Source organism: Rhinichthys klamathensis, unplaced genomic scaffold (genome assembly GCF_029890125.1).
Source record: "Rhinichthys klamathensis goyatoka isolate OS25496 unplaced genomic scaffold, OSU_Roscu_1.1 h1tg000605l_1, whole genome shotgun sequence".
In the NCBI taxonomy this organism is placed as follows: domain Eukaryota; kingdom Metazoa; phylum Chordata; class Actinopteri; order Cypriniformes; family Leuciscidae; genus Rhinichthys; species Rhinichthys klamathensis.
Genome location: NW_026607060.1, coordinates 289452 through 310324, shown reverse-complemented (window position 1 = coordinate 310324; position 20873 = coordinate 289452). Strand labels below are relative to the sequence as shown.

Genomic DNA, 20873 nt, shown 5'->3' with positions numbered 1-20873 from the left:
CCTTGCAACTTTATATCTCACAATTGGGATTTTTGTTCTCATAATTGCATTGTTACATCTGACTATTGTGACTGTTTCTCAGTCCTTCATGTCTCACTATTGTAATTTTGACTTCATATCTTACAGATGTGTCTATTTCTCATAATTGTGCCTTCAAAATGACAAAAGTTATTCTTTTCTGTAACTTTTTATCTGTTATTTATCAAAAAATAGTTTTCACAAGTCTTCACAAAGAAACCCCTGAATATCTGAGTTATTAAAGGGATAGTTCACCCAAAAATAAAAATTCTATCATTAATTACTCACTCTCATGTCGTTCCAAAACCGTAAGACCTTTGTTCATCTTCGGAACACAAATTATACTTTTTTGTGCGACGAGAATACTTTTTGTGCGCCAAAAATAACGACTTTATTCAACAATTTCTTCTCTTCCATATCAGTCTCCTACACACGTTCACGAGAGCACCACGACGCATGCGCGTGGTGATGACGCAGGAGCTGGCATTCTGCGTTCTTCTGACATATGACAAGTATTCTCGTCACTTCATAACATTAAGGTTGAACCACTGTAGTCACATGGACTATTTTAATGATGTCTTTCCTACCTTTCTGGACCTTCAAAGTGTTAATTAAATAGCTGTCAATGGAGCTCCCCCTGAGCCATCGGATTTCACCAAAAATATCTTAATTTGTGTTCCGAAGATGAACGAAGGTCTTACGAATTTGGAACGACATGAGGGTGAGTAATTAATTAATTACTCACAATTAATTTAGGCAGAATTTTCATTTTTGGGTGAACTATCCCTTTAACATGGTTGTTTATCAGGTGATCCCTTTAAAATGCCCTTCAAACCTATAAAATGATTGAAATACACCATGTAAAATTAGAATAATGTGCAAAATCATTAACTATTTTCATTATCATTAATTAATTAAAGACTTTCTGCTCAATCTCTCTATATATTTCAACCATGACAACTCTCAGGAATAGTTTTAGCATGTTATTGAATATGGCAATGTTAACGGATTTGGTCTTGGCGGACTAGATCTGCTACGCTGTTGATTATTGCTGCGGCTGCTACTGCTAATAGATAGACAGACACTGCTGTGTAAGTATGTAAGATATGCTGCTGCTGTATGAATAGACGTACAGAAATCCACTAGCAGATCTAGGCAGGTGGAGCTGGGGGAGGTGGAAGATTTCAAAACCTTGCGCGCTACAGGAATACTCTACAGCAAACACTGAACCAGACAATGTTGACCAAACAATCTCATTGGCTGCAGGATCAGCAGAGGCCAATCATTGTGCCATGCAGTAGTGATGTATGTCTCGAGACCGGTCTCGAGACTTTTACGTGGTCTCGGTCTTGTCACGGCCTTGACGGTCTTTGGTCTCGGTCTTGTCTTGGTCTCGGACCTCTCGGTCTTGTCTAGGTCTCGCTGTCTCAGACCGACATAGTGGTCAGGGGATTGAGCAATGCAATACTACAATATCCACGACGATATCCGCAACGTATTGAAGCGCGCGTCCGAGTGAAGACAGTGCGGTGCGCGCGAGCCACGCGAGAAAACACTGTATCCGCGCCACTGATCGCAGCGGCAACGAGCACTTTGATCACTTGATTTAAAAAACACATATCATGTACAGTTTTTGATATATTAATATTTAGTAAAACACATATCAGTGACATGATGGGTTTTACCTTCATTGATTTTAGGTAACTGCACAACTGAACTGACAGATGACTTTGAGCGCACCGCCAACGGTGTGTGTGTGTGTGTGTGTGTGTGTGTGTGTGTGTGTGTGTGTGTGTGTGTAACCATACCGACAAAAACGACCAACTTTTGGATCCTGCACTTAAGCCTATAATTTCCTTTTTAAAAATATAATTATGTATTTAAAAGTTGCAGAATGGATTCATTTGGAGACTTCGAAATCAGCAGAGATAGGCAGGCAAATGCAAAACAACATTTGACAAGTTATTGCTTATTAGCTTCAACACTAATGTTTTTTTCCCCTCCGGTCTCGACTTGGTCTCGGTCTTAGTCTCGACTTGGTCTTGGTCTCGACTTGGTCTGTCTTGGTCTTGGTCTTGTCTTGGTCTCGATACCATCTGGTCTTGGTAGTGTCTTGGTCTCGGTTTAGGCGGTCTCGACTACAAGTCTACCATGCAGTAATGATGCAATTGCTTGTAGATTGCATGTAAAGGGACCAGCCTGTGCCCTCTAGCATTTCATGACTGAACTAGGTATATGTCTCTAGACAGATTATAGATATATTGTCTACATTATAGATCACTTTATAGATGTTATATTATACAGTAGGTGTTTCACTTTGACATCACAACTCTGCTGCTTGTGTATCATCTACAATTGAAGTACAATTTCGCTTGATCATTCTGTTTTTACTCGGAATTAAGTTTTTCTATTTTTATTTTTCTCCGTCTATTTTAATTACTCAGAGGCAGAAACGTGGCTTCCTTGAGTCAACATGACCCTAGTTAGTGTATGATCCTGGTTGTATTTTGATTGATGCATCAGTACACGTTATTCAGATTAAAAAAAAAAAATCTTTGTAATGAGGATTTATAAAAACACTTATTCTGAAATGACACTCCTTTTTGTCAATGCTGCAAGCCCCTTTCACACATACAGTCTTTACCTGTAAATTACCGGTAAGATATCATGTGTGACCTTTTCAAAAATACCGGTAAATTGGTTCTGGCAATTTACTAGCTAGGGAAGTTTCAACATTACCGTAAATTACCGGTAATGTGCTCTGTGTGTGAACGCAGAATGATGATTACCGGTATGAGCAAGTACGAAGTCAGAACGCGCTGATGTAAGAAGTCTGCTTTGGGCCAATCATAGTTCTTATGGAGATGACGTGATTTCTCCGCTGTTTACAGTAAGCTTTTTAATAGTTTTTCTATTTAAATATGAGCTAGATGATGACCATCCTCTTTGACCATTGCGCCAAATCTCACAGTTTTTTTTAACGTGTCACGCTGGAGACCCTTCCTTCTTTTCCATTCATCAGCATTGCGCCCCTGCAGTTGGATACTCTTATGCGTGTTTTGTGTTTTTAAGAGCAAAAGCGCGTTCTGTTTGATCATCCCCTAACGCCTGAATTTACTGGTATTTTGGTACTGATGTGTGAATGGTCTCTTACCGGTAAAAAGCCAGAACACCGTTGCTTGTGTGAACAGCATATTTGTGTATTTACTGGTAAAGTCATTATAGTAATTTTATGGTAATTTACTGGGATTGCTGTGTAAAAGGGGCTATAATGCTGCTATTCCACCATTTTTCCTGTCAAATATCCTGTTATACTTAAAACATAATAATAATGAAAAGATGAAGCCTGTCTTGGAAAAACAATGCAATTCATTTATTATTTCCACCTAAATAATTCAGCTGTCTGGTCAACGGTGGGCCCTAGGGAATTGTGGGAAGTGCAAAATATTTTAAAGGCAGCATGGCGCTCAGTTTTAAAGCAAACATTCAGTACGTTTGAAGACAACAAACCAACAATGGCAAAGCAGTGTTATCTCTTTTTTTCAAGGCAATGAACATACAGTAGCACTTTAAAATGACAAAGAACAGGGACAAGTCACTTTCAGGTGAGGAAGACAGAGAGAGGAATGAGAGTGCCGTCAAAGCACAGCGGAAAGGATTTACAAACAACCAGGATCACAGACGCAGAGAATACATATGACTGCAAATATTGCTATGCATATCACATCAAGAGAAAACTGGAAGACAGTCCAGAAGAGCTTTTGAGATCTCCTGGCACCTTACACATGGATAAAAACAGCTCCAGACAGGAAGAATACAGTGGACAGGAGGAAGATATATAATACAACAACAGAAGCACATTTCCTACCTTATGTCCATTTGCTGGTTCAAGCACACCACAGCACAGCGAAGCACACAAGCCACAACTCCAGAGTGATGGCCACTAGATTACCTGAGCTCTCAAGAGCCAAACAGTTCAAAGGTAAATGGCACTGGGCATTGGCATGGAAACCTCAGGACTGGGGGTCAATGCAGGCTTGACTCTGAAAGGCTAATTTTAATTCTAACCATCCAACATAACCTTGAGGTTTAATTATTCGATAGATGATAAAATAAAATAGTAGACCAAAGTGGAATTAATTATCCTATATATATATGTCTACTGTTGTAATGATCCATGTAAAAGTGTTATATACAGATAACAAAACTCATGCATCCACGTTTAGATACCTAAATTGGCAATTGACCTTTGTGTTTGTTAGCATAGGTGTAGCGCTGGGTACCAGGAACTGAAAAAATGGTGTAAATTGTTAACATCAGAATGGATATAACAGATCAAAGAGCATAAAAAGAACATCCAACAAAATATTTGTCATCCTGAACCGTCGCTAAATGATAAATGACACTAATTAGAGATGAATGATGGTCCAAAATGGTCTCAGTTGACAGGAATATCCATGCTAGCTTGCCATGCTGATGCAGGCCAGTGCCATTCTGTGTTGATTAGATACAGGTCTGTTTGACAAGATGAGATTAGCACGGGCACACTGAGCAGTTCAGTTCCCATAAACAGCCTATGCTGCACGTGGACATATAAGATAGTGGTGGATGACAGCAGAACAAGGGACGTCGGCACATTCAGAATACCAGGGTGAGACGTTTGTACCTCAGCAGATCTGAATTCATCGCCCGTGGTTTCATACAGATATATAGCAAAGATAGGGTTCAAGATGCATGCTGTACCAAAAGCCCCAAAGGGAAAGATAATAAAAAAAAAGCTCTTGGGAAGGAGAGAAAAGACGAGAGACAACCCCCCCCCTCCCTCCTTAAATCCAAGGTGCTCATTTTGCCAGGCTTTAATTCCAATCGTGATTCTGTAATTTCGTGCGATACTAAGGCACAGAGCTTTCTATAAAGGAGCGGATTAGCGCCGAGCTGATGTCAGCGCAAGAAGAGAACAGCAGTATCAAACGCTGACCTGTTTTCAGCTGATAAGCCGCACACACTTCGTGCTAACCAACTCATTTAATTTGAGGCTGCGACATTCAGAATTAATTAACACTCTTATGTGGAGCGCCAGACTCAACTGTGTACCGCATATACGTACAAACATCAAGTTTGAAAGATCTCTAGGACCCCCATGCTGGTTTTTATGGTGGTACTTGCACAAGCAGGCCACATTATACTGTATGTTGTTGGCAGCACCAACAACAGCACCAATATTCACAATACAATTTGCAGCATGATTAATACGGCATATAAAGCGTCTCTCTAGTTTTCAAGCACCCCTATGTATGTTCTTTCCATATGTCATTGGCTGAATGGTGGTGGAACAGGATGAAATGTTCTCATGTTAAGTGGCAGGCATGAAATATGTAGAGCTTAGCGTGGGCACATGCTGCATACCGTCCAAGTTGGTTTTATACAGCGATGCTCCGAGCAAACTGACAAGACTTTCTCTGCCAAGCAGTTCAGAAACACATACAAATAATGCTTTATGTGGTAGAATAAAATGTTACATCGGGGTCTTAGAATGGAAAACAGTCTTTTGTGTTTCCAGAGTTCATATTTACAGGCACAGTGTCATTTCAAGGTTATAGGCTATATACACTCAAAATTGCAATGAGGGAAACAACGCAAAACCAAACAATGGCTATTGATGTTTCATTTTTTATTTCAATGTATATTTGCGTTTTGTTTGTGGAAAATACTTTGGCACAAGAAAAGCATTGAGGATGTATGAAGCAAAGCACACAGAAAGGTCAAGAGCACTCGCTAAAACACTCGTCTAATATGTCTATTAAGCTGAATCAGTTCTCAGTAATGCATGCACAAAGCTTCTTTAGTCTATGCACATGTTATGGTATAGAAAACACAAAGAAATCCCCCCTTTTTATTTGATTTTTTATCTACAATACTGACCACATAGAATTCATAACATTTAATAACATTTGACACATTTTATACATTTTATTTGCTTATTTTAAGACACTTAAAAAAATATCAAAGTCCTACGCTGCACTGCTCGCTGTATTGTTTGGCAGTAATGACAAATGCACATTTTTTTGTCCTTTGTTTATGTTTTAAACAAAAAGTATCTTGTCCCACAAAATACCATTTTCTACAGCATTATCTGGAAACCTTCTCATGTGAGAAACCATTTTAGAGAGATTATCCCTTCCCTGAAATCCTATGATGAAGATATGATATGAAGCCCCAGTGGTTTCCAATAAAAGCCACTGGCCGCTAGTCAGCACGGATAACCGCTCAGGGAACTCTGATGTCTGAGAGGATCTGACCCATTTCTGTGGATGTGTGGCTCTTGTGGCCTTTCCAGTTCCATTTAGTGATACGGTATCTGTTCCACACAGGGACTTCGCTGCTGTTACCGCTGACATGAACAGTGCTCGCGTTTCTAGACCAACTGTCGTATCCGAGCAGTCACCATGCTAAATTAGGGCACTGTATTAAAACGCTGACCAGCCCCTGTTGGACCCATTAACACAATGTCAGATAGCTTCATCGGACCCCTATTGTTGGTGCTTATGAGCAATGTTTACACGCTCAAAATGTTTTATTTTCAAAGCTACTCTGTTTAATGGTGCTGCAAATTATTCGGTGTCTTTATATCCTGTTCTTCTCAACTTTGTCTTTGATGCTCAATATTATGTTCCACACAAATGTTGTGGTTTTCACACACCAAGTTTCAGCAAATTATCACGCAGCGGGTCTCTATTGACATGCTTCAAGATGGAATCGTTCAAGCAAAACGAAGCTATATCAATGCGTCCCAACTAGACTAATTTGCTCATACACAAGCTCTTCAATGAAATCCAGGGTATCATTTTTAAATATTACCCATGACTGACTACTCATCCTTTTGTCATTGTAAACCCCAATGATGTTGAAAAATGTTTTTTTTTTTTTGGAGATTCTAGATCGTACCCATTAAAAACATTCATATCTAACCTAGGGGTCATTAATATACGGCCGATGGGTCTTTTAAACGTTATTGGCTACAGCACTAGTTCTTTTCTGATATTAGCACTTGTTCTCTCATCCTACCTCAATCTGTAATTGTCTCTAGCAGGAGGTAGTTGATATTTAATATGCCTGTCAAATACCTCTCGATAAAATCCGGCTGACCTTTAAGCAGAAGTCAAGTGTTAAACAAGGAAGAGCCAACGGGAACCATCACAGGAGTCATGCTTCCTGTACAAGGGGGAGTGTTTGCTGATGGTGTGAGATGATCAGGCAAAAAAGCAGATCACTACCACAATCAGGCACATCCATCAAGCTCTACTGGCCTGTACATACACGCAAACAGGATACAGGCATCCCAAAAAAGTATATTACTCATGCTTAAAAAAAGAAAAGAAAAAGAGTTTGGTAAATTTCTGTTATCTACTAGTCTGTACAATGCAAGTCAGAGATTGAAACAAGACTGGGGTGCACTATAGAGGAAACTAAAGTCATATGTATCATAAAAGTTCAGGCAAAACTAAATCATCATGCAAAAACTTTTGAGTTTGCATTCTTTTTGAAACAAGCAAAGTATCACTGTCACAGACTGGATAAGGAGAGGGAGGCTAGCCATTATGCATCTCGTATGTGATTCATGCACCTTTAGTGCAAATGGCTGAATCTGAACACCTACGGTGCTGCAACAGACACATCTGAGGGTAGTTTAGAAGAGAGCTATGCAATACACGCCACATTCAGGAAAAATGTAGAGTACAAATAGAATAAAGACAAAGGCCTTTAGATTCAAATGTTCCTCCAGCCTGGATACATTCAATGGGATGCTGTGAAAGCCGCAGCCACCTTTAGGCTAATCTACAGATATTGAAATTTCGCATGCATATGTATATAGATGGTTTAGTTTCGGTGCATGGCTGTTTATATACATACACGTGGCCGTTTCACGGAGTGTATGGTACATAAACATAAGGAGGTTTGATGAAGAGGGGGTTGGATGGAGGGTTGGGTTAGTTTTGGGGGTCGCCCTTAACTCTGGGCTTCCATGGCAAGGTATTCTGGGTTTATGAAGGAAAAGCCCTCAAACTCGTCTTGGTCGAGGTTCATGATGACCTCCTGGTCTGGAGGGGTGAGAACCGGTGGATGGCGGGTGAAAAAGCGGTCAAAGTTCTCTGCATCCCGGCCACACTGCAGGAGGGAGAGAAGAACAAGAGAGGCATGTAATGGATGAGGGGATGATGAACATGGTCATAAAGACAGAAGCAGAAAGTAAAAGAGAGAACAAATAAAAGTATGGGAATGGATATGAATGTTAGGGCTGTGACAGGTACTGGAGGTTACTGAATAGCAATTCTGGATACATATCCTGTTAAACAGACCAGCATAATGTATGTCCCTACCATGGTGCTTTGTTTACCCCCCCAGAATGAGAAGTCTGTCATGATTTACCATTCATGTCATTCCAAAACTGTATTTTTAAACACAAAAAAAGTCTTACAAGTGGTCCATACAACGTACAGCTCTATATTCCAAGAATTTGAAGCCGCACGATCATACGATAGCTAGAGAAACAGACCAAAACTTTACTTGAAAATTTTGCTGAAAATCTTAACAACTGCCCTACTTGAGAAATAATGATGTCTGATTCATACATAAATTATAATTTCAGACAGATATTGTATTTATTTATTTTATTTTAAAGGACACTAAAGAATTTACATGCTTTCAAGTTCACCTAAATTAATTGTTTGCAGTGGTTAAAAGCTCAATGGAAGATAAAATGATCAGTGAATAATGTCTTCAATCTGTTCATCAAGCCATCATCAGAAGCCATATGAAATATAGTGGATTAGTCGTATTAATCATTTTTATGGCACTTTTGATTTTTTTTCTTCTATGTTCCATAGAAGAAAGTCAAAATTTGGAACAACATGAGGGTAAATAAATGATGACAGAGCAACAATTTTTTGGGAGATTGATCTGGTGAAACTATTGACGAGCATGGGAATTCATATTACTCTATTGGGAAGCCTGAATCTGGTCTTTCCACCAGGGTATTGGGTGTAACTTGGAGAATATGAATGCATGGAGGTGTGTGTGAGACCTTTACACTCATACTGATACAGAAATATGTTCCAGATGTCAATGGCGTGTTAGGGTGTCATTCATGATGCTTTTGAAAATGACAACAACAACAACAACAGTGAAAACAATAACAACAGCATTAATGCCATTGCAAACACATACGCTTCAGTTCAAATGTCAGCTTTTGAAATTCCAATGTTCTATTGCACTTCCAGTGACATTTAAGTAGCTCGCTTATCATAAGGGTAAAAGAAACAGGTGAGTCCACACAAGCAAATCTGTAAATGAGAATGAAATTCCACGCACACAAACGGACCTCTTTTCGTGGAGAGCATCGATCAGCGGCAAAACTCACCTTTTAAAGCACAGTCATGTAATATTCATGAACAGCAAGCAAAGTCAAACCAACAGAACCTTCCAAACCTGGCCAGTTCTCTACCTCTGGCCCATGATGATGTATCTCTGCATCCTCTCCTTTGGCAAACAATACTGTAGGTGCAGCCACATTGAAAGAGAGGAAAAATCTGGCAAGTGGTGAAAATGATTGCTGTGGAGCTGAGACAGCTCACAGTATGATGCATATCACAATCCATGTGTTACTGTTCTACATATGCATTATTTATAAAAACATATTGTGACTCCATACTTTGTGCCATAGCCTACTGTAATACTACACAGTCATTAGTGGAGAACCAACACAAACACTGTAGATCAGATATGATGCGTATGGATCAAATATAGACCCATAGCACAGGAAAAAAATCACGAGCTTTCGACTTCACAGGAGTTCATCATTTCCACCAATCAGAGTGAAGACCTTGCTAAAGTCTATAAGTGGCTCTGCTTCTAATGAGGACAATGGGTGGGCAATCAACTTTGGGTACATTCACTACAGCTCCTTCAAAAAGAAAGCAACTTACTTACACTTTTTAAAAACTGGAAACGATATACTTTTACTTACTAGTAACAATATATATTTTTTTCAATTTCCCCATGTTTTCAATGCTGCATTACATTTAGAGAACTCATTTTTAGCATAAAAAGAATTTGCCTAAAGTGGATGATGAAATCATGAGTTGGTATTCATTCAAAAGAACAGCATTTATTTTGTAACATCATAAATAACTTTACTGTCACTTTTGACCAATTTAACACATTCTTGATTAATACAATTATTCATATATTTTAATTCATTTTATAATAGTGTTGCACAGAAAAGTTTATAATCCAACACTGCATGATTAAGGTCTACAAAAAGCATTTCAAATGATCATCTATCACATTCTTAAATGCAGTATTTACCTGAATTCGAGGTAAACAGAAGCATTAGTAAGACTAAAATCCTTCTAATAAATACCCCCTCGCCACTAGGCAGCCCAACAAAAGCTTGAGCCTTTAAAAGCCCCATTTCATACAGCAAGAAATGACCTAATTTTCTTGACTGTACCATTAGCCCAGAATCCTTAGCGTAGACCTGGCAGCTAACACAATAGCTTTAGATGTGGCTCTGCATTTTCAGCAAGAGAGATCTGACCACCATGCGAATGATTTACAACCAATACATCGTAAATAAGACAGAAACGCAACCAAAGCTCAGACTTTCTTGGCAAGTCCACTCACCACCTCGAAATACTAAACACACACACACACACACACACACAGTGAGAGCACTGAGGCATAACATCTGTGTGGGAACCATTAAATCACCTCGCGCAGCATCTGTGTACCTCTGCATTCAGAAGCCCCTCTAATTTAAACTCAATTAATGGTCCAATTGCAGCAGCCACCTGACCTCGGCCGCCCCGCTGCAGATGCATTAGTGTTTCCGAATGCAATCACAGGAGGCTGCGACTCATGGATCTGCCCACTCACCGCCATACACGCCGTGCCACCCAGGCAAGTAAACCCACAGAGAGTCGAACGACCTGCATCTCATCCACCCCTGAATATTGAGGCAAAAGCTTTTCGGTGTCCTCTTAAAACCACCTGTCTACAGTCATTAGCATCAGGGGGGCACATCCACTGTGAACAGTCCCTGCTATTAAAGACACACGTGACAAGTGGCTTGTCTGAAGACCGCTGTGTTAAACACAACCCATTTACAACTATTTCTCTCTCTCTCACACACATGCATCCATACTTTCCCTGTCATCCTCTCTCTGGCACACACATATCTCTGAATGACTGCTACTGCACACTGGGATAAAGGGAGAGGGAATGAAAGGAGAATAACATTCTTTAAAGCAAAAGCTACAGAGCATCACGCTCACACAACCCATAGTTCTCACTTCTGTCTACAATATGCTCTCCAACTTTCACTCATGGGCAAGCCTTGTTCAAAAGACCATTGCTGGACCTCAGCATGAGATGATGGTGTTTCCACAGTGTCTTCTCAAGCTGCTTTTATCCATAGCCATTTACAGTAAAATGATTACAGTGACACTCTTAACCAGAGGTTATGCACACATGCTATTGTATCTATATGGAGACATAGCAAGTTTCAGTAAAAACAGTAATATTGTGAAATATTATTGACCAAAACATTAACTGAATAGCTGTTTTCTATTATACTATATTTTAAAATGTAATTTATTACTGTGATTGCAAAGCTGATTTAAAGCATCATTACTCTAGTCTTCAGTTTCACATGATCCTTCAGAAATCATTCTAATAGGTTGATTTGCTGCAAGAAAAATGTATTATTATTATCAATGTTGAAAACAGTTGTGCTACTTAATATTGTCGTGGAAACTGTGATACATTTTTTTCAGGATTCTTTGATCAATTGAAAGTTAAAAAACAACAACTTTTATTTGAAATAGAAATCTGTATAAATATCTTCATTGTCACCTTAGGTCAATTTAATGCGTCTAATTAATGACCCCAAACGTATATTATAAACATTATAAACAAAATGTTCCCAATCATCCACAAAACTACACTAAACAGTTACACACACAAAATAAACTAAAACTAAATTATAATTAAGTGTTATTTTATAAGGAATATCCATCTAATTGAATCTAAAACAAATGTATTAGAATTAGAGGTGGAAAAGCTGGCTGTGCAATTTGGGTGTGGAATAGGTCTCCCAGAAATAATCATATTATCATTCAAGATTATGAATAATCACTGATGTCAAACTTCGCATCCTGCCATAACTTGGTCATTGTCATTTGTGGGGCTCAAAATGGGGCTCCATTCCCATTCTGCACTGTACGGAAAGATACCAGGGACATTCTGCAAAATAGTTAGTTTATATAGCTTTTTTGAGTGAACTATCCCTTTAACCAGAAAGATGCATTAATGTATTCACCAAAAAGATCATGCTTGACATCATGCTTCACCATTTAACTGATGATGATCACCAAAACCAGCACCAGCATAAACAGTATCAACCTGACAGCATCAGCTAGACATTTCATAATTAATCTGTCACTCTCCTCACCTGGCTTTGATCCCTATTCACCTCCACCCATCATTACTTTATTCCAGCAGGAGCAGAGCATGACGGACAGTGTGTGTCAATGAAAGGGTGAGACTAAGGTGACCGTGTCCAATCTGCACCGACATAGAGAAGGTGCCGACTGACATACAGGAAGTGAGAGTGAGCAGCGCTGGCAGCAACGAGACTGCCAGTGTTCAGAGAGCCGCCCTCCCATGGCTGGCACACGCGGGCCATCACTGCCAGTCTTGTAACACGTAGGCAACAACAGTCCATCTGCTGCAGAAACAGCCAGAGGCGCTCCACCTAGAGCTGGCTAGCATCCCAAACAACAAATCAATAGTCACTTCTCACCTGCCACCAGATAATTCAACAGCACCAGCAGAGAAATGAAGAGCTCCGTATGGAGGCCGTCCCCTCGTTCTGCTCCAAACCTGAGCTGTAAAGTCACTCTGACTGTCTCGCATCACCTGGGTGCGATTCCCTAATCCACCTCAATGGCATGATCCCTTGCCAGACACTGCTGTCACGCTTAATTTCAGAGCCACAGGCTGTGATGTGTAGAGGGACACTCCATCCAAATCCTACGTCAGACTACTGTGTTTCCCAGCGGAGTGAGATCTGGGCGAGGAGGTGCTCCGCAAACGGGGCAGATTCTCGGGAACAGTCTTCAGTCTACATGTTCTGGACCTTCAAATGCACATAATAGTTTTGAAAACAATACCTAGTCAGCTGCCTCACTGCCTACATTGGGAGCTGCCTTTTAAGGTGGCATTATAAAAGTCAAAAGTTAGCGATTTTGAATGCTCTACACGCTCAGGAATCATACAGGAGACTCGAGTTAATCCAATAAATACTGAAGATATGGGAAATATACATATAGCATATATATTATTGTCATCATTTTTTATTTTGATGAACAATACATTGAGACCAAATCAGGCTTAATTATTTATAATTATATGATTTAATTATATTTATTTATTATCTGTATATTCATTTCCATCTATTTTTAGATTACGTTTGCCACCATCTACTTATTCAAAGGGATAGTGATAGATTATGGCAAATTGATTTATTTTCATTTTTTGATGAGTTACTTCCCACCTCTATTTTATCTCAGCTTCTCTCAAAATGAATAATTATCCATATTTCTTACTGTGTATTATTATGTTAAGATGGCTAAATTCATGACAAGAACATGAACTGACATTGACAAAAACCTATTTTAATATTTAAAAAAGGCCATAAAAAGCATCTTACACAAGCTGTATGCACAAAACAGAGCTGCTTCATCATTGACAAACGACAGAAGTCATGTTTTTATTCCTACAAAGGATTGTAGGTATATATCCCCTCATCTGGTGCTATTTTTGTTTTCTGTCTAACAAAGTATCCAATAACAGATACAATGCAAAAGATTCAGTGCGTAAGTGAAGGGTCTGAACGAATCAAACTGAATCGTGAACAATTTCGCACCTTTTGGCAAACAATTTTGACTAATTAGATCAGAAGAGTGATTCATTCACGAATCTGGCATCGCTAATTCTGTTTCTAAACAGCTGATAGGAAACACACGACACAATTGCTTGAAAAACTGATCAGGGAAAATTATTCTCAGGATATCATATGGCAATCTCTACTGACGCATAAGAATTTATCAGTATTTTTTTTAACTCAGGCAGGCTCATGCCCCAGCAAAAAGGGTCTACAGACATAAAAATAATGATCCATATTGGCCGCAATTTTCAGTGCACTCCTAATTGAATTAATTATATTTATAATCGCATTTCTCTCACATTTTCCGCCATCTTGTATTTTGTTTTCACCGCGCTCATCACAGTGCATTCTGGGATGGCCTTTTTTTCTGGAGCGTGCCTGTGATGCCTTAACATGCTGCCTACGGATGCCTCTTACTAAGTTTTGGAAAAAGTTTATGTGTGCATGTCTTTTTGGTCTCCACATGAGACAAAATTAGTCTTGTTCAGATCCTAATTGCCTTTGATGAAGTTTGCAAATCAGGTTATTTGAGTGTCCATCCGGCATGCGGGCATCGTCACGAAGAGGGTCTAAAATCATCCGTCTTTGTGTTCAGCTAATGACACCAGCACACAAACATCCAAACGCCACGTGAACACTCCCAATCACACACACACCTGAACAGTGAGCTAATGTAACTAACTGTGCAAGAAAGCCTGAAAAACCAAAGACGGGAATGATTTCAAGCAGAAAATTCAGCGAAAAGGATGTTGACTTTGTCTCCAGATTATTCATGTTCGAGTTTAGCCATAGTAAAAAGTATGCAGTGGTATTAAATAGTGAAATTATCGTACGATTATAGTAAAATAAAATAACAAAAATCGCACAGTGTTGCAATTGATTATGAGACAAGCAAGAACCAGTGACGTTTAATGTCAAACACGTAGCTCTGTGTGGGCATCCCAGCCAACCTGACCCAGCAACATTGACTCAACCAATGGTGTGATTTTGGAGGTAGGACTATCCGTCTAATGGAAGAATGGGTGTGTGTCAAGAAAACCTGTTTGAAAACAGTCATTATGTCTTTTGCAATTCCTTTTGGTGACACTAGTGGCACAGAAATGACACACTTGGCTTCACCTTTACCACTAAAACTAAAGCATTCGATTCAAGTGCTAAAGTAAAACTTGTGACAATCAACAGGGCAATCTGTTCTCAATGATTGTGCCGAGACCTCACAACCAGGAAGGCACTGCAGAAAGGAGATCACTTCTGAGGCCAGTCTGAGTCCGAGCAGAAGGTCAGCAAGGCTGACGTGGAGGGAAGCACAATGCAGCACTGCCTGGGCAATGCCTGCTCCATCTGACAGCTCTCTCTCTCGCGCGCGCGCGCGCGCACACACACACACACACACACACACACACACACACACACACACACACACACACACACACACACACACACACACACGCACACACACACACACACACACACACACACACACACACACACACACACACACACACACACACACACACACACACACACGAGAAGCTGTACTCATTAAGGATCTGACTGAGGCTGACAAACGTGTCTCAGCTCGGCCAGACAAAGCTAAGATGCTGCTGTGCCTCTTGCTGTGGTGAGTAAGGAGGACATACAGGCTCCTCATTACACCCTACTGCTCTCCACTGCTCTGAAAGTTTTACTTGTGCTACAGTAGAATTTGACTACTTTGACACTGACTTCAAAAACTTCATGTCCAGTTGGCCAGTTTGAGCTTGAACTGTTATGGGTCGCTTAATGTGATTTACACAAGACATTTTCCTGAATTAACATCCTTTGCTGGTCCTAAGACAACATCCATATTAACCAATCACCGCCCTCTGAGTATAGGGTTAGGTTTCTAGACTGCAGGGTTGAGTGAAATTCAGAATTTAGGAATAGGAATTTGATAAAAACCAAATAGTTTCAGATTTATAACTGATTTTTTACTTTATAAAAATAAATGTAATGTCAAATTTTCAATCTAGTGAATATATACTGTTTTGCATAAACTACAGAATTCTAGGAAATATGTTATTTCACCATAAAAAAAATCTGAAAATTTATTAATTTATTAAATATCTATTAAACATTACATTAATTTATTAAATATAATGAAAAAATAAATAAATTATAAAATACAAATGTCTACAGGTGACATTTCAAACATTTCTTATCCATTTTAATTATACTTCCTGATATTCAAATTCAGTTTCTAACTGAGTAACTGATGAGTTTAAATCAAGTTGAGGTCGGATTGGGGTTAGGAATAGCCATTAGGGTTGTTAATGATGATGCAATACTGTCTTACTTTGGCAAATCATGTCATGTGTTATGTGTTAAGTATCGGGCTAAGAAAGATAAAAGGTAATGCAACTCCCATTTAGACTAAATTCTGAAATAACCACCAGCGTTCCAGATCACAGAAACACACGAGGAGTGAATGTGAGTAAGAGAGAGAGAATATGTGTTTGTGTGTTAGAGGGGAGGTGATTGGCTGGACTTACGGCCTTTGGTTTAAATGGTGGCTGAACTTCCTTGTTCTCCAGCTTCTCCCAATCCATGTAACGGAAGAAGCCGTGTTCCCTGATGTCTCTCTCACCCTCAGGGCCACAGCCCAGACGCTTGCCTGGGTGTTTGGTCATCAGCTGAAACAGTACAGAGCAGAGAGATGAGATGACCATTAGTTATATAGTATGGCTGTCAATTGCTTAAGAAATAATCAAATTAAATAGATAATACACAGAATAATTAATCAAGTTAATCAGAATTAATAGCATATCTATATTTTCTCTCTGAAAAAAATACATTTACATTACAGGATGAGCAGAGAGTAGTTTCTACCTTACTACATAATTGATGTATGCCGCATGATACATTTTTCATTAATATATTTAATTATATTATATTAATATGCAACACACAGAGCTCAAATATTTAGCTCAAAATACAGCCAGGGTACCTGCCATACTGTAGATTGGCCCCACCCAAGAGTTTTGTTCAATAATTTTGTTTTATGGGTCAAAAATACATGTTCCATTGGTATCCCTGGAGGGCGTAAAACTAAATCCAAAGAAATGAGAATGTCGTTACATATTTTAGTTCAAATAATTGTTACTTTGCAACCTTTGTTTTAGCACAGCTTCTTTTAATCAGCTTCCTCCGCACACCCAACTCTCTCCATTTTTCCCCTTCACCGACAGCTGTTTTATTCCCCAGTAGAACATGCTATGTTGAATATAACAAAATCGTTTGGCTATTTTATTCCAGTGAGTGACTTTAGCGTGTGTAGGAGAGATTAGGCGAGGGGAAAAACAACTTGCCGCTTCTTCTTCAGCGCCTCAGTGCGCATGAAAAATTTATGGCAGCAGAGAAAGTCTTTCCAGGCTCTTGTAAGGCACAGGTGGAAGTGGTGGTGAAGAGAGGGAGATGAAGGTCTCTGCTGACTAGTAGAGCCTTAACCCTCAGTGGATCAGGAAGGGGCTGGGTCGGGGCCGGTCGGGATGGGTTGGATCAATCCCTGACCCGAGATGCCTTCTGGACTCATGGCGCTTGCTAAGCGGCGTGTGCTCCACTGCCCTCTGAAGCTTTGTCATCATTGTCATCATTAATGTATACAGCAGGGGCCAGGACACACTCGCTCACTGTGTGGCAGTGCTGACATGTACAGCTGGGCCATGCTGCCACAGAGACACAGCTGGCTGATTCTTTCTCTACATCCATATGTCCATCTATTCAAATATATCTATCTATTCAAAACACACATCCATCCATCCATCAATCTATCTTTCAATAAAACACGATCTATAAGTGGCGTTTCCTCCGAGGAGGCAGTGCCTTATCAAAAAATAGGATGAGAAAATAATCCATAATACAAAATGTGACATCTCACACAACAGTGTCCAACAGCGACACCATCAGGTAAAGTTACAGCGGGAGTCCGCATCTCTCCTGAGCCCTTTGACTTTTAACAGACCCCCTAAAGTGTGCGGTGGGTTTGGTGAGGGGTAATTGAGAATGAATGGGGGAAAGTCACATGAGAGGAGGCAGTGCCTCCAATGCGCTATGATTGGATATGATTGGTTCATGCGATAAATCCCGCCTCTTGTTTTGTTCGCGAATCGGTCTGTATGAACAACATAATGGTGTTAATGGGACGACCAACTTAAAAGTAAGTAAACAATTCAGCTACTTAGATATCACCGATTTAAGTCACAATTAAACTTGAAATGGCCTGAAAACATGATGACTGTTTTTTTTTTTGTGTGAGCAATCAGCTTGGTGAAATTAAAAGGTACATCTTTGTGTCTGTGACCATTGTTTACCGAGCTTGTTTACTGATGAAAATAAGTTGACTATTAAAAATAACAGCGGAACACCAGTTCACAAATAAAATTAATTGTTTAAATTGTTACTGCCAGAAGCTATTATTTTGGAATAGATGTAAAAATGCTTAATACAACCTAAATTGATGAAATTTATACTTGGTTGTAATAAACGGGTAATAAAATTACCTACATAGTTTTATGTAAAAATACAAAATTGAATTGTTTTTTTATTTAATGTTTATTTAACTAGGAAAATGTGACAACATTAAGTATAACTGGGACATGAATTTACATTTGATTTATAAAAAACCTTCCTACCCATCCATCCATCCATCTCTCATTTTCAGCTTGTTTCTGTACAGCTGACCGCTCATATTTCACAGCTGTCCTGCTTTGAACGTCAGAGCTGGAGTGTAATCTGACAGTGCAATTCAGGAGAGGCTCTAGAGGCCGACTGAAGCCAAAAACACAAGTGACCTGCAGCATCGGAGTCAAGTCAATTGCTTTATCTCTCCCTCCTGGCTTCTTCAGCCCTCTACACAGAAGTGTGGCAGGAGTGCTCTTCAGAGAATTCAGGACTGATGCTCTTAAACTTTAACTCTGGGTTAGTTACAGTGACTCGGTTGGTCACATGAAAGACAAATAGCAATAAAAACCTATAGGATGTTTTGCCTCATCACTGTCTTTTCAAATGAACCTAAGATGGATCATGACCAAGAGTTCACTCTTACAAGTAAATATTTTTCAATGGTTTTTGAACTAATAAAGTTCCATTACTTTTCTAGTCTTTCATGGTACTGGGATAAGAATTCATAATGGATAAGGATTCAACAACAATGAATAGAATTACAAAAAAAATGTAACTACTATACTTTATATATGTATTTTATGTAGGTACATTGGGGATTTTCACAAGATGCCACAGCTCTATTTGAAAATATTATTCTAGAATGATTGCAGTGATTTTGTTGGGGAGTCCATCTGCAAAGATAATACAAAAAATAATAAAGACTTTACTTTGTAACTTTGTTAGTGCAGGGCAGAACAATTTGGGAACAATTTGAAACATTTTGGTGTTCAAGCAATAACCAACTCAAACATAAGCCTAAAATAAACATAAAATCTCTGGTTCAAAATATAAAACTTGTTTAATATGTTTCAACTCAAATCTGCAGACTAGCTTTGACTTTTGGCAAATAGCATCAATATGTCCATACTATAAATCAAGCAAAAAATCTGAGCAAAAGTCATGTAGTGTATTCCAGCCTTTACTCACACCAAGCACCTTCAAAGATCAATTTCTAATATAAAACAGAGCAAAACTATTCCCAAACTTACAATTTTATTCATTTTTAAGACATTTCCACATCTGGAAATCACAATTTTTAAAATTCCCTTCTTGATCGCAAGGTGCATTATCATCACTTGAGAATGTGAATGATTACGTAATGGCTCATTCTAACAATGAGGAAAAGTCAACAAACAATACATATAAAAGACAAAAGATCTATCTCCACTTTTACATTAGCTACTTTCCAACAATCAAGAACAGGCATTAAGCTGAGCATGCACCAGGATCTACACTCAGATGGTTTGACAGATGGCTCGAGATACCATTGTACTGTCAGTGTATAGTGACAAGCACTTACACAAATACAGCATATGCAAAAAAGAAAGTAGAAAAAAGAAAAAAGTGAGCGAGAGTCTGTGTGCGAGCTCTAGATTGGCCTTAGTCATGGCGTATCAGCCTGTATCAGGCTTGTGTCCCAAGCCTCTCTCAGCGGTGTGCTGGGCTGTGTTCCATATCAAAGAACCACAGCATCCCACTTTAATCCTATGATATCAGAGCTGTACACTCCATCAACACTGATAATACTCTTCAATTAGCACTCGGAGCACTGCAGTCGCACATATCTGCTGTTACCGCTGCTGCACAAGCCATTTCAGCAGTACGCCATCCTCTGCCTCTGTCAGCTTCATTAAACCAGTCCTTAAACGCATCCGGCAGCTTTTTCATTCTTTTTTATAGAATTAATACAATATAATTCAGCTACTTTATCATCCTCATATGCTGTGTCTCAAAACATATTGAGCTGTCTATCTACACTTACCAAAAAGTACGGCGGTGGTGCCATACTATAGTTATGGTGGCAGATGGTGCTTTATGTTTATACATTTGGCAGATGGTTTTATCCAAAGTTTATCATTGCACTGCAATCGAACAAATACATTTTATCAGTTAATGAATTACCTGGGAATTGAACCAATGACCTTGGTGTTGCTAGCATCATTCTCTACTGTTTGAGCTAGAAGAACACTTTATATATATATATATATATATATATATATATATATATATATATATATATATATATATATATATATATACACATATACATACACATACACACACACACACACACACACACACACACTACAGTGCAAAAGTTTGAGAGATATTTGGGAGAGAAATTAATACTTTTATTCTTTCGATT

The 20873-nt window shown here is 39.1% G+C and overlaps 1 protein-coding gene across 3 annotated transcripts in view; it reads right to left on the bottom strand.

Moving 5' to 3' along the window:
• prkcbb (protein kinase C, beta b) overlaps positions 1-20873 on the bottom strand; it is a 148125-nt gene that overhangs the window by 3251 nt on the left and 124001 nt on the right. The window contains exons 16-18 of one of the 3 annotated variants that reach the window (XR_008805585.1): positions 16558-16698; positions 7676-8184; positions 5669-7519 (exon numbers count right to left, since the gene is read on the bottom strand). Coding sequence is in view for 2 of the 3 variants with exons in the window: in XM_056240667.1 (XP_056096642.1) it covers positions 8026-8184; positions 16558-16698 (300 nt within the window). In the remaining variant the exon portion in view is untranslated. Of the gene's footprint in view, positions 1-5668; positions 8185-16557; positions 16699-20873 lie in introns of those variants that run through there. The other 2 variants (XM_056240667.1, XM_056240668.1) reach the window with 2 other exon arrangements.